At 55.3% G+C, this 18,386-nt stretch overlaps 1 protein-coding gene across 1 annotated transcript; it reads right to left on the reverse strand.

The window, feature by feature from the left end:
• Window positions 1–415: 415 nt before the first annotated feature.
• Window positions 416–18,120, reverse strand: VSX2 (visual system homeobox 2). The gene is made up of 5 exons (XM_060003391.1): window positions 17,751–18,120; window positions 16,366–16,450; window positions 12,388–12,511; window positions 1,578–1,758; window positions 416–741 (listed from the first exon to the last, which is right to left on the reverse strand). Exons 1-5 carry the CDS (start codon window positions 18,118–18,120, stop codon window positions 416–418), a joined length of 1,086 nt encoding a protein of 361 aa, XP_059859374.1.
• Between the last annotated feature and the right edge of the window lie 266 nt (window positions 18,121–18,386).

An 18,386-nucleotide genomic window follows, 5' to 3' on the forward strand; every position in this document is an offset into this window, starting at 1 on the left:
GTCTGGGCAGGGCGCAGTCCACAGGGGGTGTGGCGCTGGGAAGGAGGGCGCTATTGAGCAAGAGAACAGAGAGCAAGGGGTAGATTCGGACACGGAGAGCCGCCAAAGGATTGAGTTGAAAGCAGCTTGAGGGGGTGGTCTGGGGCGGCAAGAAGGCTTCTGAGGCAGGTCTGTTAGTTGGAGGAGGAGGGTGCTGGCCAGGTCAGGACTAGGTAGGGATGTCTCAGCGTGGCCCAAAGCCTCAGCCAGGACTGAGTTGTGCCTGAAGTCCCCTGGGGGTCACAGAGGGCCTGTGGGGTGGGGGAGGGTGGCAGAGAGCAGGCCTGGGCCCCGCCTCTGAGAACACCTCCCAGCACCACAGGCCCCCAGCAGAGCCGAGCAGAGTCCTGGGGCTCCGGTGTCTGCGCGCCCTTGCCTACGCCATGTCCTCGAGCTGCGGCGGACTCAGCTTCTCCGCTGGCCTGTCTTCGTCCGGGGCCTCCTCCCGCTCCGGCTCCTCGCCGTTTCGGGCCAGGCTGTCGGGCCCGGACACAGTCCCCAGCACTTTGGTGCTGTGCTCCTGCGCTCTGGCTCGGAGCGCGGCGATGCTGTTCTCCCTCAGTTCCTCCTGGGACATGGCGGCCGGGGCGTCGGGACCCCGCTCCTCCGGCTCTATCTTGTCGAGCTTGGGCAGGGCCTGACGCTCCGCCTCGGGCTTCCTCCCCGACTCGGCTGCCGCCTCCAGCGACTTTTTGTGCATCCCTAAAAAGAATTGTTGGTATTCGGGTTTAGAAAAGCGCCTGGGAAAGCCATCTTGAACTGAAAACGGCAAAGATAGAGAGAGGCCAGAATTAAGGACGAGCAGAAAGCCTTACTTCATACACCGCAGTCACGCGAGTCCCAGGGGTCGGGGTCGGGGCCGGGGCAGCGGGAGGGGGGCCGGGGATGAGGCTGCGGAGCAGCAGCGGGGCACCGGGCCGGCAGAGGGCTTCTCCCAGCCAAGTCCCTGGGCACCTGGCCCCCGGGAGTCCTGTCTGTCCCTTCCTGAGCACAGCACTTGCTCCCGAGCCCTCCCTTTTGGGATTCCAGATCTCAGAACTCCAAGATAAGCTGGCGCTGCTGTCAGACACAGGTCCAGATGGCAGATGGGGGAGGATGGCAGGTGGAGAGATTTAGGGGGAAGAAGTCCTTTGGGGAAAGCCAGAATGGTGGCCAAAGGGACCTAGAGGTCCCCTCAACCCCCAAGAGGGGCTGTTTCATTCACCACAACCCCAGCTCCAGCCAAGGGAAGAGGAGGATACACACCCTGGGGCAATAGCCATCCCCTGCTCACAGGACAAAAGAACTCACAGGGGGGATCCGTCCAGGATGAGAGTCCTAGGCACCCAGTAGGTGGGTGTGAGGGACAGACACCAAGCCCCGGGCGCAGCCTGCCCTCTGAGCCCCCCAAGGGAGACCGGGAGACCGGCTCTGGAGGGCCTCTCTCCCGCCAGGCTGTTGTGGCCAGGCGTCCCTGCTCCAGGGCTCTGTCCCCTCCTCCAGGGAGCCCGCTCCCCTCACCACGGGGGCAGGGCCCCAGGGAGAGTGCAGGCTCTTACCCAGCAGCCACGGGGCGCAGGAGTCCATGATGCCATCCTTGGCGGACTTGAGGATGGACTCCGGCAGGGGGATGGAGTGGCGCACCATGGCCCCGTAGAGGCCGTACTCCGCCATGACGCTGCTCCGGCCCCAGCACTTCTCTCGCTTCCTCCACTTGGCTCTTCGGTTCTGGAACCAGACCTGTAAGTGCAGACGAACAGGTCAGGGGTGTCCTCCACCAGGCAGAGGCCAGGCCCCTACCCCGCTGTGTCTGCCTGGAGTTAAGGGACCCGCCTCTTTGCCAACGGCCCCATTCCCCTGTGACTTTGCTTTCTCCAGCAGGGCATCCTTACTTAAGCTCACCTACCCCGAAGTACCCCTGGGGTTCCTCCAGGCTCAGGGTGTCCAGAATGAGACACAAGTCCTGTGAGAACATGATGGGGCAAAATGGTCTTTTTTTTTTAAATCAAAGCAGTTTAAGGTGATGGAGTAGGGACACCTCCTGGACAGGGTCTGGCAGATGGGCAGTTCCCCATGTGGTCCTCAGTTTGCAGCCGAGAAGCCCGACCCTCATAGCTCTCTTGCAAGTGTTCACACCTCCAGCATACAAACAGAATCCCTTTTCTGGCTCGTAGAGGACAAAGTCCTTTCCAGTGCCTTTGGTTCAGGGCTCTGTCTCCACCAGAACTGCAGAGGCCAGAGCAGTCCCAGCAGGCGAGGTCAGTGTGGACTCAGGCAGCACAGGGCTTTTCATCCAGGTGTCAGGAAGCCTGGGAACGGCTGCAAAGCAGGGCAGGGGACACTCCCAAGAGGCCTGAGTCAGCCTCCCTTCTCTGCCCTGTCCTGGCCAAGTCCTGCCCCGCCATGGTGTCCTCCATTCACCCACTGTGCACAATTTTGGACCTAACTCCGAATGACATTTGCGGGAGCTGGGCAACCATCCTTCAGTCAGGGAAGGAAGACAAAATGCTTCTGGTGTGAGGAGCATGTGAAGGTAGAGACCTAGGAGAGTGCGGTAGGGGACACTCTAGGGGATGCTTCTCTGGCCCCAAAGCTGACTGGTGCAGGGTCTGAAAGAGCATGGGGTGGGCTGGGGGTATCTGCAACACTCCAGCCTGGTTTTGGGAGGAGATCCTTGGGTCCCTTTCATGCATGGAGGAGGGGGGAATTTCTTGGTCCCCCCAAGCATTTTTCCTGAGGCTTCCTGCAGCTGACAGGAGCCAGAGCCAGGGACAGCTGCACTGTCCCTCAAGCAGGTGAGAGGCCCGCGGCAGACCGGGGGTCTCTGGAAGGACCCCAGGCCCGCCCGCCCCCTCTGGTCCCCTCACAGCCCCTCCAGGCCCTGACCCCGGCGGCGGCGAGCCACCCAAGCGCCCCGTGATGTGGGGGGATGGGGGAGGGCAGAGGCGGGTTCGGGGAGAATCTATTAGTTTCCTGGGCGATTTCCATTCCCTCACCTCGGCCAGGTCCCCGCCCTTCCCTCCGGGCCCCCTCCCCCGCCCCCGGCGGCGGAGGTTTCAGCTTTTGATGAAAAATTGCTCCAGCTCTATTCAGGAGGCGGCAAAAGAAGAGTCACCCCCAGGGGCAGCCCTGGGCTGATTGAAAAATAAGTTAATTTCTGTTTGAATCGATGGGCCTCAAGCACTGAAATATCACGGGAAATTAAAGCGGCTGCTCTCTCGGGAGCCGCCGCATTGACCCGCACTAATTAATGCTGGGGAGGCAGAGCGAGCCGCGCCGCAAGCCGCCCCCCCTCCCCGGGGGACCCCAAACGCTTCTCATTTAACTAATTAGACAGGAAAAATTGGGTGTTAATTTGCTTAGGATTTTTTCCCCTCTTCCCCCACGGCAGCTCCCTCCCCGGCCCGCTCCCCACGCGGGGGCGCGGGAAATGAATGCGGGGCTTGCCGGCAGATGGCTGCCCCGGTCACTCTGCAATCTTCTCCGACTTGATTGCTTGATTAGGTCGTTAGCACATTAAAAAAAAAAAATTGCTTGCCGTCTGGCGCTGGCGTGATGAGTGGGACGCGCGGCAGCGCCTGGGTAATTTATCTTTTTATACGGCAAAGAATTTGATTTCAATCTGCAGATATATGGGGAGCCTTTGACACCTGTTTAACATCGCGCCGCTGACAGCTTAACCCTTTGCTGCCTCGGCCGCAGGGAGGCCACGGCGGGAGCTCGGAGTCCGCGCGCCCCTGCGGTTCCCACCGCCGCCGCCAGGTGGCGGAGTGAGCTCCCTGGCAGCTCCCGACAGCTCCGAGTCTGCAGCGGAGCGCGGCCGGCCACATCCAGCAGGGAGCGCCCCGGCCGCACCCACAAGGCGCCCAGAGCCCCGCGGTCACAGACTTCTGCGGGGCTGCTTCCAGACCGCACGGTCCTCGCACACCTTTAAGTTGACCCAAATGTGTGTAACCTGTTTTGGCATTTCTTCATTTGTAAATAACTAGGAAACTCTAAAAATGGGAGAGATGCGGCCTCAGACACCCCGGGCCTCTCAATCCTCACACTGACCCGCGCCCGCGCTGTTAGAAAACGATCTTTCGTCCCTCCCTGGGCGGCGCCGCCTCCGGTGAGCCGCACCGTTGCCACCACCGGGTTTAGCACCTGCCGTCCCTGCTGGAAAGCTGCGGAGCTAATGCAAGGCCTCCCTCTGGTCTAGACCCAGACCGCACTCAGCGAACCTGGCCAAGGAACGGGTTTATGTAATGTGAAGGCTACTAGATGGCTGCGCTCCGTGCACTAAAGAGCGGAAATAGGTGCACCATGCGAGTTCGGGCTAACTCGGCCATCGGCCTGGCCTGGCTCTGCGGTGTGTTTAGATCTCTCCCCTGCGGCCCTGTCTGTCCCGCAGGCCCTCTGCCCTACCCAAAGCCTGAAGTTTGTCTGAGACCTCTGTCCTGCTCTATCTTCCTTCCCGTTAGCACTTGGTCGTCCTCTACAAGTACTCGTCTCAAGCTTTTTTGCACCTAGGAAAAATCTAAAAGGACTAAGCCACAGAAAGGTGTAAGTGACTTCTGGTTTCAACCACCTCACAGAGAAGACAGCAAAGAATGAACCCCTTGGCGATGGAATTCTAAGGTGGAATTCCAAGTCTGACCACAGAGGGTTGGGAAGGCTATCTTTATGAATCTAAGTAAGCCATCTGCCTCCTGGGCAGGAGATGACCTTCCTGCTTGAATACGGTGCATTACAAAACAACAGGACCACAAGCCCTTAACTGGAACCCATTGGGACCAGACTCCAGAATGTTTTGGATTTTAGAAAAAATATGTGATGCATATATTACATGTTATGTAACATCCTGCAGCAGCAGCAGTGGTACCCCATAGTCAAACCAGCTTTGATTTCTGCAGCAAAACATACACATATTCATAAGGGACAAATAAAGAGCACGAGGTCAGACCTGGTTTTTGCCAAGAATGAGTTCTGTTGACAAACTGATGAAAGAAGTGTCTGTTTTCAGTACGGTTTAGAGTCAGGTATTCTGGGGACTTCCCTGGTGGTCCAGTGGTTAAGACTCCAAGCTCCCAATGCAGAGGGCGAGGGTTCGAGCCCTGAGGGGAACTAAGATCCCACATACTGCATGGCACAGCAAAAAAATAAATAAATAAAAATAAATAGCATCAGGTATTCTGGAGAAGGGATTGTGGAGTAAACAAAAGCAGAGATGCTCGCTACCACTCCCACTCCCTCCACCCCCCCAAGTGTGGGTGCCTGGAAAGGTGCATTGCCCTGGCTTCCCCAGGATTCCATGAGCTTGAGGGGGGGCAGGGCTCTCAGATGGAAACAGCATCTTTCTTGGAACACTGAAGAAGAGGGTGCAGACTTGGGATTCAGATCATCTCCGGGGCCTGTAAACAGAACCATTTTCCTCAGTCTCCTAATATGGACAAATGAATAACTGGTCTGCAGATCAGACTTTGCCCACAGATGCTCCAAGGGGAGTTGGTGCCAGCTGGTCGCTCAAACCAGGAGTCATCCAGACCCTTGGTTATGGGCTCCTGGAATGCCTGGCTCTTTGAAGACCAGATGCTGCTCCAGTTTATGGAGGAAACCTGGACAGCCAAAACAATTTCTTTGTAGGACAGCTGGCAGGGAAGCTGTGGCATTGGTGCCTTGGAGGCAAGAGGACAAGGAATTAGAATTAACCCTAACCACTCTTCATGTTTGCCTTTCTCTTCCCTTCCTGGAAGCAACCAGCATGTGTGCAGAACTTAAACATTTGCAAGAAGCACTGAAAGCAGCCAGTCCTGAACTGGAATTCCCAACTGTGGCAAAAATTTCTGTGTGATCCTGGGCAAGTTATTTGCTCTCTCTCGGTCTCTGTCCCTTCAAGCATAAAAGAAGAATATCAAAAAAAAAAAAAAAAAAAGAATACCTACTTTTTCAGGGATTAATGAAAGTGCCTAAAATCAGTGTTTGTCACACAGAAGGTGCTCAATAAAAGCTACTTATTATTATTTCAGTGGAGGCACAGAAAGTCAGTGGGAGTCTGTGCAGGGGTCAGGTTAATCAGGGGCATTACCTGCCCTCCTGGCCCTCTCCACGTGCTCTGCAGCAAGGCTGGACTGACAAATAATAATAATAACAACAGTAACAACTCCAGGAGATGTGATGGGGGTACAGAGCTAACCTTCAGGCTGTAAGATTTTAATGCAGATAGCCTCGAGTTTCCCCTCTAGGGGCCAAACAGATGCCCCTGCAACTCTCCCGCGTTTCTAATGTTTCCCAGACCCTTGAGGCTCAAATGCAAGAGACCACCCATGCAGCTGGCTATGCTCAGGAGCTAGAAGACCTAGGTTGGAGACCCCTGCTCTATCTCCAACTGCCTTTGTGACTTTGGGTGCATTTCTTAACCTTTCTGAGCTTCCGATTCTTCCTCTGCCCTATGGTACCACTTCCTTGCAGGTTTGTTGTTAAAAATTCAACAGAATAGTGCATGGGAAATGCCTGGCATGTTGTAAGAACTGAAAAACGTTGGCTTGATGCTGGGCGAATTCTGGGGACAAATGTGCTACGAGATGAGGATTTGCTTTCAAGCAAATATGCTCAGTGACACTTTTCCCATAAAGCCAGGTCCTCCCATCTCCCACCTTTGACATGTCTTTTCAGCATTTAGGCCCCCTTTCCTGCGTGGTCTCTTGGTTCTGGCAAGCCCACAATACTCCTCCAATCTCTCTACTTTCCTGACTGCGTACTTTCTGGAAGACACTGCTCCACTCTCAAGGAAGTCGGGTCCGCAACTCTTCAGGAGAGCCTGCGTCCAGGCCCCAGCAAGGACCAGAGCCCTGCCTTCCACTTCAGGGCCTCCAAGTGCCTGAGAAGCGGCCTACAAGGGACATCAAGGGTCACAAACTTGGTAGTCCCAGGGAAAGGAGAGGGGGAAGATCTTCTAGCTCGGGAAAGAGCCTGGGTTTCCTGGTGCGCTTCCCCTCACAGGTGGTGCCCAGTAGCACTCAGAGAGCCCAGGTAGGAGGCCTCTGGCTGTCGACACCTGGCAGAGAGGGTCCCAAGAGCTTGTGCCTCCAAGGATGGACTGGACCCAGGAAAGGGCTTCTCGCCAAATGGATGCTCTTCGGCCACAGGGCACCCATCGAGCCGGCAGGCAACACTGTCAGCTGTCTCTCTCCCTTTGTGGGTAACCAGGGCTTCTCTTGCATTCACGAGTTCCCAGCCTTGTATCCCCACAGGACTATGTGCCCAGGCCTCCTTCCCTCTGCAGTCCCTCCAGGATAGCCCCACTAAAGGAGACATCCTGCATGATAGATGCTCTGCACCTCTGGCCCCTTGGCTACCCCAGGCCCTGCCCTCCAGTCTTGCCCCAGGCTATCGGGCCCGGCTTTTTTGGCCATGTGGCACTTGCCATCATAGTCACTTAGATTCTCTTCTCTCCTCTGACTGGAAGCTGATTAATATGGGCTCATTGCTGGCGTGATTTAACGACCTCACACTCCACATCCACTCAGCACTTCTGACAGCATATTTCAGCACACCCTTTCCAGTCCCAGCTTCAGGCCCAGAAAAGCCTGGCCTTGCTGTAGCCTCTGATGTCCACTAGGGGGCAGCTCTGCCCATGTTTCCTGGCAGCCTCATGCAGCATCCTTCCCTGAACCTCTGGACAGGTCATCCCACCAGGTTACCCAGTACTCCACTTTCTTCCACTCATATTAACCCACTTGAAACACTGAAACTCTTTTCCTGAGCCTCTGACCCAGCTTTTTTTTTTTTTTTTTTTTTTGCGGTACGCAGGCCTCTCACTGTTGTGGCCTCTCCCGTTGCGGAGCACAGGCTCCGGACGCGCAGGCTCAGCAGCCATGGCTCATGGGCCCAGCCGCTCCGCGGCATGTGGGATCTTCCCGGACCGGGGCACGAACCCCTGTCCCCTGCATCAGCAGGCAGACTCTCAACCACTGCGCCACCAGGGAAGCCCTTGACCCAGCATTTTTACACTGGCTACACACAATCACCTGGAGAGCTTTAAAAACGTACAGGCTCCACATCAAACCAAACCTAGCATTGCTAGGTGTGGGGGGCTGGCACGGGTAATTTTAAAAAGCTGCCCTGTGATCTCATAAACGTCCCGGGCTGAGACACACGGAAACCCTTTCCCATCCAGGCAGCTATCTTCTTACTTCTGGAATATAATCCCCTAAAACTTTGTTCCCTACCCTTGGGAGGGGACCACTTTAAAAGAGGCAGAATGGAACAGTGCTAGTCAGAGAATCCAAATATCATCCTTCCAAACACACCAGGCTGCTAAGAGTGGAGGTGAGATGTCTCTGTCCACTTTGTGCCTCCATATCTCTGCAATGGAGGCATTTTAAATAAATACAACTCTTGTCAGAAAAAAATACAGTAAACATAAGTGAATAGCTTAATATTCTCCTGTCTTACAACTCTGAGAATGAGTGACCACACAGAGGAAATAAAGTCAATCTGGAAATCCATTTCCTCTTCCCCAGGGCTGACATCGGCAGGGGCTTCCAGAATGCCATATCCTAGCATTTCTCAGAGACACAGAAAGGACTTCATGTCTGAGTCTGATATGAAGACTGGAAATCTCTTCTTCCCCCAGCAATGCACCTTATCCCTTCACACTCCAACCCAGAGAGATATAGAGGGAGGAAGTGCTTGCCCTCAAAGCACAAAGGCAGAGGGAATCGCCGCTACTGAGGGGACTGGTCCCTCATCACTGCAATTTGCATTAATTATTCCAGTTTCTGTAGATGGGTGCTCCAGTTTCCCTCATTTGCTCTCCTGAGATAGTACTTGAGTACCGGGTTTGAATCCCAGTCCACCACTTACTTCACCTCTCAGCCCTTCAGTTTCCTCATCCAGAAAATGGGGATAAGAATAGCATCTAACTCATCTAGCTTTTGTGAGGATGTAATGAAAAAGGGCATGGAAAGCACTTAATATCTGGGACAATGCTATGCACTAATAATGCCAATAACAATACTTTTGTTAAATTATTTTAGATACTTTTTGTTATTATTCGTTCACAAATGAGTAATCTGAGGCTCAGAGTTTGATTTGCTGGCAGTGAAACAAAGATTAGAAGTAGGTGTGTCTGACTTTTCACATCTACACTGTGTTCTCGTTAGACATTGGACAGTAGGTCTCAGACACATCCAGGGGCTTACTTGGGTTGGCCCAGCAGAAGTGTGTGTCCCAGCTGTCCACCTGGGGCTGTCCCACTCCTCCATGGCAGCCCAGGGGCCCAGTGAGAGAGGTGATCCTGAGGAGGCTGCTCTCTGGGAGGGATTCCCCCTTTCCTTTACAGATGGCTTGGCCTCTGCCATGCCTGGTGGGTGTCAGAGCCAGGACTAAGATCTGGGTCCCTGACTGGATATCCAGTCCAATAACCTTTCCATTCCACCTGAGAATGTCTAACTTCAGACTTGGAGCCTCTAATAACTGCCCTTCCCCTTAAGCCTCAACACATAGACAAAGGCCTGAAAGCTGGGGGAGGGGAGGGGACTGGCTCTGAGTGGTAGGGTCCATCCTTAGACGCACTGGTTCCACTAAATCAACATGCTGAGAGGAAATGAGGAGGAAGGGTGGCAGTGTAGTGAAGTAAGTGTTCTGGAGTCTAAAGGGACTCAGGTCTGAACTCTGGGCCTCAGGTTCCCCACCTGTAAAGTGGGAATAGTAATAGTACCTAGTCCATCGGGCGTTCTGAGGATCCTTTGGGAATAGAATACAGAAACTAACACAACATTGTGAAGCAATTATACTCCAATAAAAATTTTTTTTTAAAAAAAGAATATACATAAACTATCTCTGGAAGGAACCAAAGGAAACTGGTAACCCCTGGAGGGACTGCCGGTGGACAGTGGCAAGGGTGACTCACGTTTCACCCTTTTGAACTCATGTACCTGAATTCGCTCATTCAAAGAATAATTTTGTTATGAGTGAGTTTTGGGGGTTTTTAGAACAGTATCTGGTACTCAATAAATATTGGGGGGTTTTTAATAAAGAAGATTTGATACAGGCCTCCCACCTGACATCAAATCATCTCTGTTCCTCCAGCTTCAAGTCAAAACAAAGGCTTCAAACCCAAGAGGCAGGTGGTGAATGAGTGGGCTTTAGGTGCAGCCTAAAGAGACCTTAGGTGGGTCCCTGTGTCCCCCCACTTACTAGTTGTCTGGCCTCACTTTCCTCAGTTATAAAAGGAGGCTAATGTTCTCTCCCCCACAGGCTGTCGCCAGGATTTAATGAGATCAGAGCTCAAACCAAGTGAGCTGGGCCCATGCCGGACCCACTGGAACACGCCACACACATGGCTCATGACACCTGCAGCTGCCACTGTCATCCCCATTTTACAGATGAGCAATGGGAAGCTCGGGCTGGTGAGGTAACTTGTCCACAGTCACTCAGCTGGTAACTGGTGAGGCCAGGACAGTCTGGCTCCAGAGTTGGTGTCCCTAACCACTGCACCACCCTGCCTCTCCTGTGCATGTCCCATAGTTAGAGCACTGGGCACATGAGAACTGCTCTGTGGGATAGAGCTGTGACTGCCACCGATAGATGTTAAGACCTTTCCCAGGCCACTTGGTAAAACGCTTGGGGGCACGGCTATTTGACAACTCACAAACACCTTCTGGGGGCATCATTTAGCCAAAGAACCAGGCAGTGCTGCAAGAGCTGGAGAGATCCTTGCCTTGGTTCTCCCATAACCGCAAATTCCACAGCCAGTCCTCACAATCCAGGGAATCAATGTACTCCACACTCTTGGCTCATCCATGCTGGTTCTGGTGGCTTCAGACACCACCCTGTAGACAACGCCCCAGGCGATTTTAAAAAGCCTAGAGTCTGCGGGCTGGGCATCTGCAGCAATGCAGTGACAGCCGAGGGCAAGGGCGAGCTTCCCCAGATCTTTCAGACACTCCCACCCACCACCACCACCACAGCCAAAGGGATTTCAGGACGAGCCACCGCAAGGCACAGGCTGTTCTTTCCTACTGGTCAGTAGCGCAAATGTGGGACCAACCAACGGGGAAATCGGGGAGTCTCACTCCACCCCCGCTGCTCGTCATGACCACACACACACACACACACACACACACACACACACGCACACGCACACGCACACACAAGATCCAGAAGCAACACCCAGCCTGTTCCCACTGGAACTCAGCTGGGGGGTATGATGGATCCAGGCCACCATGGATAATACGCCAAACAGATAATCTGCTTATGAATAATTGAGCTTATTGTTAGTGTCACTGTCTAAAGCCATTGGCTGAAATTCCCCATAGACTTCCAGTGGAGAGGCAGGCTCTTCTGGAAAAGGAGCTCACGCCTCATTTCCCATTCTTTGGTTCTCCAGTGAGGGAGCGCAAGGAACCTACACACCTTATTCGGTTCCTCTGGACTTGTCCCCTACCCGCCCCAACTCACATCACACGTGGAGACACAAAGGAGGAGGAGATTCGGAGCAGACGGGGTTTCAGGAAGTCGGGACCCTTTCTGCCCTTTTCCAGCCTGGGCCGTCAACTACTCCGGGCCACTCAGGTGTCCCGATAGGAGCAACTTTGATTAAAGGTCTTGATCCAACTAAGGCAACCCCAAAGCTTCTGGAAGTGTTCCTCCAACCGCATCACTTCTTCCTGCTCTTAGAGGCCCTGTCTGGAGAATCATCAGATTTCATCTCCTCCCGAAGAAATGATTAAGCAGCCCACTCCTGCCCAGCTAGGGGCGTCCTGGACTTGGGAGGATCCTGACACTGATGAAAGGAGGCTGGGCACCCAGTAGAGCTGAGGACAGCCCAGTCCAGGTCAGGGCTGGTTCCGCCACAAAACTCTCCAGTGACGGGGAGGGGCTTAATGAGCACATCATGGGCCAGATCTGGGAGAAGTCAAGGAGCAGCAGCCCTGGGCAGGGCCAGCTGTTGGGTTGTGAGGAGGCAGGAGGCTCAGGTAGATGGAGGTGGTGGGGAGTAGATAGGAAAGGAGGGGGCAACCTCTTCCTCAAGGGAAAGCAGTGGAAGGAAGGGAGACAGATGCTCCCCCACCCCCAGGCACCCAGAGAGGCCTGGGGCCACCTCCAGGCACATGGTTTGTCTCACATACTCCTCAGGAAGCCCACAGTGCAGCAGCAGGCCTCGCCTCCTCCGCTAAGTCTCTTGTTCCCCCAGCAGTGCCCATCTCACATGGTAGGTATTCAGCAAACACCTGCCTGCTTAAATGAACTGCTGTGCATGAGGACGTGATTACAGGCAAGCACACACTCTGCTGCGGGGTGGGAGATGGGTGTCTGGGAGCCTGGGGCAGTCGATGTCCCTGAGGGTAAGGAAAGTGTGAGAGAGGAACTCAGAGCTGTTACCTGTATCCTGTCTTCCGGGAGCTCCGTTTTCATGGCCAACATCTCCCGGGCATAGACGTCTGGGTAGTGGGCCTCATTGAATGCCTTCTCCAGCTCCTCTAGCTGGTAGGAGGTAAAGATTGTCCTGAGGGGAGCAAAAAAAGTCAGTCAGGACCCCCAAAATGGAAAAAGCTGTCCCAGAGAGGACAGAATGGCCCTCCCCCATGGCTCCTGGACAGACCCCAAACCCAGGCTTGGCCAGAACAATCGGATGCAACCTCGCTCCCTGCCCCGCCCCCCCATCCTCTAAACTCTTCTTCATTCAAGTCTGAGGGCCCACACTACCCTTCTGGTGGTGGGGAGTATTATTTCAGCCCTCAGTGACATTTTATACTGGGAATCTTCCTGGAAGTGCTTGGGGGGAAAGGGTGTTAAGACACAAATTTTAGAAAACTACAGAAAGCCCCTCTTCTCCCAGGCACAGCATGGAGGGCTCACCAGGTGAGTAAGTGCCTCAGCCTCCTCGGGCCCAGCTTCCTGGGCTCCTCCCACAGACAGGAGGGTCGATCTTTTAAATCGTACTCAGAGTTCAGAGATTCACCAGAAGGTCAAATGCAGCAGCCGCCCCAGCCCCAGCGTCTGTACAGCAGAGAACTAACTGATTCTAGCAGCCCCTCACCCTACCTCAGCACGCCTGGCTCTCCTCACCTGCCCAGACCTAAAGGCTCCTTAGAGCCGCCCCACGCAGTCTTGGGGGCAGGGAGAAGGGAAAGGGGGTGCTCTGTCCCTTCTTGGACTCAGAAGTGAAGGGTCACCTCCCCGCCATCCCACACACAGGCTCAGCCACTCACCCAGCGGGAGCCCCATTCAGGGGAGTTTCATTCAGGTCATCCCGAGAGTGCCTTCCCACACACTCCCCCAGCGACCACAGAGCGGTTCACATTGACCTATTTTGAGTCATAAACTGCTTTAAGAATCCAGTAAAAGCCACATCCTCTCACCCTAGCAAATGGATATGCTCCAGTACATACAATGTTTTACCTCCAATATTAGGGGGTTCATAGCCCCCTTTCTTGAATAAATACACTACACACCCACTTACAGACACAAATTCTTTTTTCAGACCTGAATTTCACCAGGTTCTAGGTGACCTTTATCCTGCACCCTCATCAACAAGCTGGGGAGCAGTATAGTCCAGATTTGTTCGTAGACTCCACTTGAACAATGGTACCTTCCCTGCTTGAGCCTCCGGGATTTGGACCCTGGAAACAGCATGGGAGGGGGGTGTGTGGTTTAAAATCCCTCGCTGCTGCCCTCGCCTCTCCCAACACAAGGAAAAAGTACAAATGTCAGCCCCGTATACTCCTCGTGCTGGTGTTGGCTTTAACGTCTTGGAGGATGACGCCGGGGGGGTGGAGGGGGATGTGTGAGAAAGAAAGATTCTGCTCTTTATAGAAAATGACTGGTTTGATTCTAAAGTGTTTCTCCTATCCTCTTGGGAAGAACAGAATGTTTATGTATACAGAAAGTTAATTCTTCAGAATTTTGAAGATCTGCTGCTTTCTATTCCTCTCCTGCCACTTACCGAAGGGTCCCTGAACAGTCAAAATAAACAATCAAAACATGCAAGTCTTTTTCAAAACTAGGAAAACTGAGGCACACAGCTATTGGGGCGTGGCCAAAGCCAAAGAGGAAAGGGGATGGCAGGTCATTCAGAACCTTTCAAGTGCCAGTCTCGGCTCTCATTAAAAACAAACAAAAAACCCAAAACAAAAAAACCAAACAAAACAAAAAAGAAAGGATTTAAGAAAGAAACAAAATGAAACAATGCCTCAAATCCCCCAAACTTCCCCTCGTTCCTGCCTCAGAGCTAATCCACGTGTCTATGCTGATGTGCCCTCCAGGGAGTCTCCCTGCGCCCCGTACAACGTGACCCAAACCCTGCTCCTGGCTTTACGCAGAACCCCAGACCCTTCAGTTTCCCATTGTAACCAGTCTATCAGAGCTGAGCCTTCCAGGAAAAGGGAAGAGCAAAACCTGAGAGACTCCAAAGGCTGCTGCTCCATTCCCACTCCCCTCTCTAACCCCTGCTAAGCCTCTTATGTTTCTGGGTGATCAAGAGATGCTTGCCTCTCATCACCATATTCCAGGGTCTCTTACCTGAACTCCCCAAATGAGAGAGGCTCAGGAAAACACATTTTTTACTAATTAAAAATTGCAGCAGCCATTCTCCTCTCTCCAATAATCTGTTCCCTTCGTGTACCAGAAATAGCCCGAAACCTAGGGCTGTTGTCCTGTCTCCCTGGGAACCCTCCAAAGCACCCCAATTTTCCCTGGTGGAGGGGGTATCAGGTGAGGATAGAGGGTTAGAAAACTTAAGTATGGACTTTCGGCCGTGGGTCAGTCAGCTCCAAGTGCTGCACAAGGAGATGCCCCCATGCAGAAGCACTGCTCCTGGGGGTGCTTTGTCCGGGGCTCTCCTGGCTGTGGGAATCCCTCCCCCACCTCTATTTGGTCAGCAGCACAGAAGCCGGTCAGCCGGACTCCAACCTGCCCTCCGGGTCCCTGTCCCTGCTGGAGGTCCCTGTCCAGGCTCCAGAGGCTGACAGGATTACCCCCACCCTGCCACCAGCATGATATGAATGCATCGGAGGTGTTTTAATGAATATTTGCTGGACGGATGAATGTAAAAAATGACCCAGGATCAGGACTAAAAAAACAACGTTTCCATTTACAATAAAACAAGACAAAACAAAACAAAAACAAACAGCCGCCTGAAGGGAACAAACCGAGGTCACCAAGAAACCAAGTCAAAGTTCACCCCCATTCAAGCCAGAACCTGTTGGGGCCTGAGAGGTGAGGAAGAACCGTTTTAAAACGTGGGGGTCATTTCCGGGTGTGAAGGAAGAGAGGAACGCAGAAAAGCACCCAGAGAAAGTGTGCAAAGAGGCTGAGAACAAATTGGGGAGAAGAGGATGAGGTGGAGAGCACCCCAGGGGGAAACGTCCACCCAGCGGTCCGGAACCCTGCGGGCGCTCCATCCGCACTGGGGCGGAGAGAGATCTGGGAAAACAAAGCTAGGGTAAGCGCAGGGGCAAACAGCACCCGCAGGAAGTCAGGTCGATTTTTGGTTCTCAGTCCTTTATTTGTTGAAAACCTCCTCATACATTTGCACAAGGAATTGGTAGCGGCTGCGGAAGGGAATGCGGGTCTGGTGTGGGGAATTACTTTTCAGGATATACCTTTCGGCACCTACTGTATTTTAACTTTGTGCAAGTAATGTCTATTTTTAAAATATTTAAAGAAAATCAAAAACAAAAAAACCCTCGCTCTTTAGTCTGTATCCTCCAAGGCAGCCCACTCCACTCCAGCGAGGGCTTGCGGAGTCCTTCAGTGCACACACTCCTCCCTCCGCATTTTACAGACAAGGAAACTGAGGCTTACGGATCACAGAGGAGCAGAAGCCAAAGGAAAATTTGCCATCCATGCGGGTATCACGCTCGAGACTTTGCGAACGGTGGGCGCAGAAAGATAGGGGGTTGGCGGCGCTGACAGGGACGGCGGGAGAGGAATAGGGGCCGGGGCAGAGGGCAGAGGAACCGGCTCTGGCGGGAGGGGAGAGCCGATCTGCCCGCCCGGAGGTGTGCGTGGCTCTCCGAATGTGCCGATGCAGGGCTGGCACCTGGGGGCCGTCAGCTCCTGTCTGGCTCGGGTTTAGCCCTAGTTGGGGGCTTTCCTTTCTCCTGGAGAAGCAGGAGAAAGCCTGAAACGGTGCCACTTCCCCGGCGGACGGTCAAAGTCCTCACCCGGCACGGCCGGACGCCAGGGCCCCGGACGGATGTCCCCAAACAATGTCTGGTCTCCCCGTCCTGGCACAGCAGCGGACCTCAGATCTAGAGCCGGTGAAATTAGGGTCCGAGCGACCCTACCCCCGATCAGGGAACGACGGCAGGGTATAGGTGAGCAGGAAGGTGACAGAAAACGCTGCAGGGGCCTTACCTGTGTCGCCGCTTCTTCCGTTTCTTGGTCTGATTTAAAGCCGATTTGGACATTTTTCGGTCGCTGGAGGAAACATCTTCAGAATCTGAAAAGCGGGCGGAGGCACGTGCGGCAGAATGGGGGACGCGCTCCGCAGCACCCGGGCGCGTCAGGCTCCCGAAACCCGCGGGGCCCCCACCCCCGGCGGCCTCCGGGAGCAGCCGGGCCTGCTCCGTCTCCCCGGAGAGCCCTCCGTGAGGTCTACGCCATCCCTAAGCCGCGGCTGTTTCTACCCACGCCGGCGCCGCAATCCCGAGGTCGTGAACACATTCCGTTCTGTTTCGTTCTGAGAAGCAAAGGCCCAGACACGCCTGGGCAGGGACAGCAGGGGAGCGCGACAGCCTCCGCGGGTCGCAGGGCCCCCGGCGGTGCCCCGGGTTCGGCGCCCTGCCCTGCGCTAGCAGCCGTGGCGCCGGGGTTCGGAAGGTGGCCCGCAGGAGCGGAGCCTGGGCGCGGAGAGCTGGACTCCGGGAAGGGCTGGGGGCTCCCGGGCACAACCCCCTTTCCAGTGCCCGCACCATGCGCCCCCCCTCAGGACTGGAGAGACTGCGACGCACCACTTTTCGTTGCCCCTCCAAATAAAAATTAATTAATTAAACGAGAGCGAAAAATCGGGGAAATCGCAGAGCGCGAACCAGAGCCGGAGGGCCGAGCTGGCGGAGACGTGAGGCCGGGAAAACTGCCCGCGGAGGGCGCGGCAGGGTCGTCCAGGGGTCCCGAGCCCGCGAGGTGCCGGGATCCGAGATATTGTGCCGCTTAGGTGGCATCTCGGATTGCGACCCCTTGGGCCGCCGCCGTGGCCGGGTTGTCTAAGCTCGTGAGGAGAAAATTAAAACCCAGCTGACCAATGCGGGAGGCTTGGAACGGAGGAAAGGAGGAAGGAAAAGACAACTTTGGACACCAGGGCTGGGGCCCGAAGCTGGCACCCGCTTCCCGGGCCGCCAAAGCCCGGAACGGAATCGGGCTCTAGGAGCGCGGGTCCTCCGAGAGGCCGGGGCCGAAGTGGAGCAATGGAAGGAGACCCCCGACTGCCCCACGCGCTCCGACACCCTAAGCCTTGTTTCCAGTGGGGCCCCAATCAGGCGCCGCGGCAGAGCCGGGCCCGACGCGGGGACCGCAGCACAGCTCGGCCGCCGAAAACGCGGAGGCCAAAACCCGGCCGCAGCCGGGAGCATCCTCCGAGCCCCCGCCCCGGGCGCGCCGGCTCCAGGCCCGCTCTGCGATCTCTCGGCCTGGCACGAACTTGTGCACCCGGAGGAGGCCTTGCGGTGCAAGCGAGAGTCGACGGCGTGGGGTTCCCGGCTGTCACCCCAGTCAGGCAGCCACACAGCCTCGCCCTCACCTACCCGAGCTGGCCGTCTGGCTGGTGTCCAGCGGCCCCGACGCTCTGCCCAGCGGCTGCAAGTGGACGCTCTGCGGGTCGGACAGCACTTCCAGGAAGGTGGGCTGTGCATAGAAACCGGGGAGCCCCCCGGGCCCCAGTAGCCCCATACCGCCCACTCCTGCGGGACTGAGCACGGAGCGCGCAGCCAGCAAGTGCCCGGGGGCCAGACCGTCGAGGGGAGCCCGCGGGTGGGAGCTGGGGGGCTCCTTGTTCAAGCCCAGGATCTCCTGGATGCCAAACCCAGTGCACCTGCCCGGGGCGCCCCCCGAGGTACTCTTGGCCACTGTCTCGGCTTTGGGCTTGCTCAGCGCTTCCCCGGCTTTCCCCGTCATCTCTCGGCTCTTTGAAGGGGCTGAGGCCGCAGGTCTTTTGCTCCCCCCACCCCCCCGCCGGGCTCCCCGCTTCACGAAGTTGGTCCCAGGTGCCCCCTCCGATGTCTAATGCTCTGGAGCCCCAAGGAGATTCCCTTTTTATCCAACCAGGCGGCAGCCCAAGTGGGGTCAGAGCTGAGCAGCCAATCACCGGGGCCAGGAGCGATTAGGAATTCCAAAAAGCTGGCAGCTCCCGCCGCGGGCAGCACTGAGGGGCCAGGGCGCTG

This window comes from Delphinus delphis, chromosome 2, assembly GCF_949987515.2.
Source record: "Delphinus delphis chromosome 2, mDelDel1.2, whole genome shotgun sequence".
Lineage (NCBI taxonomy): Eukaryota > Metazoa > Chordata > Mammalia > Artiodactyla > Delphinidae > Delphinus > Delphinus delphis.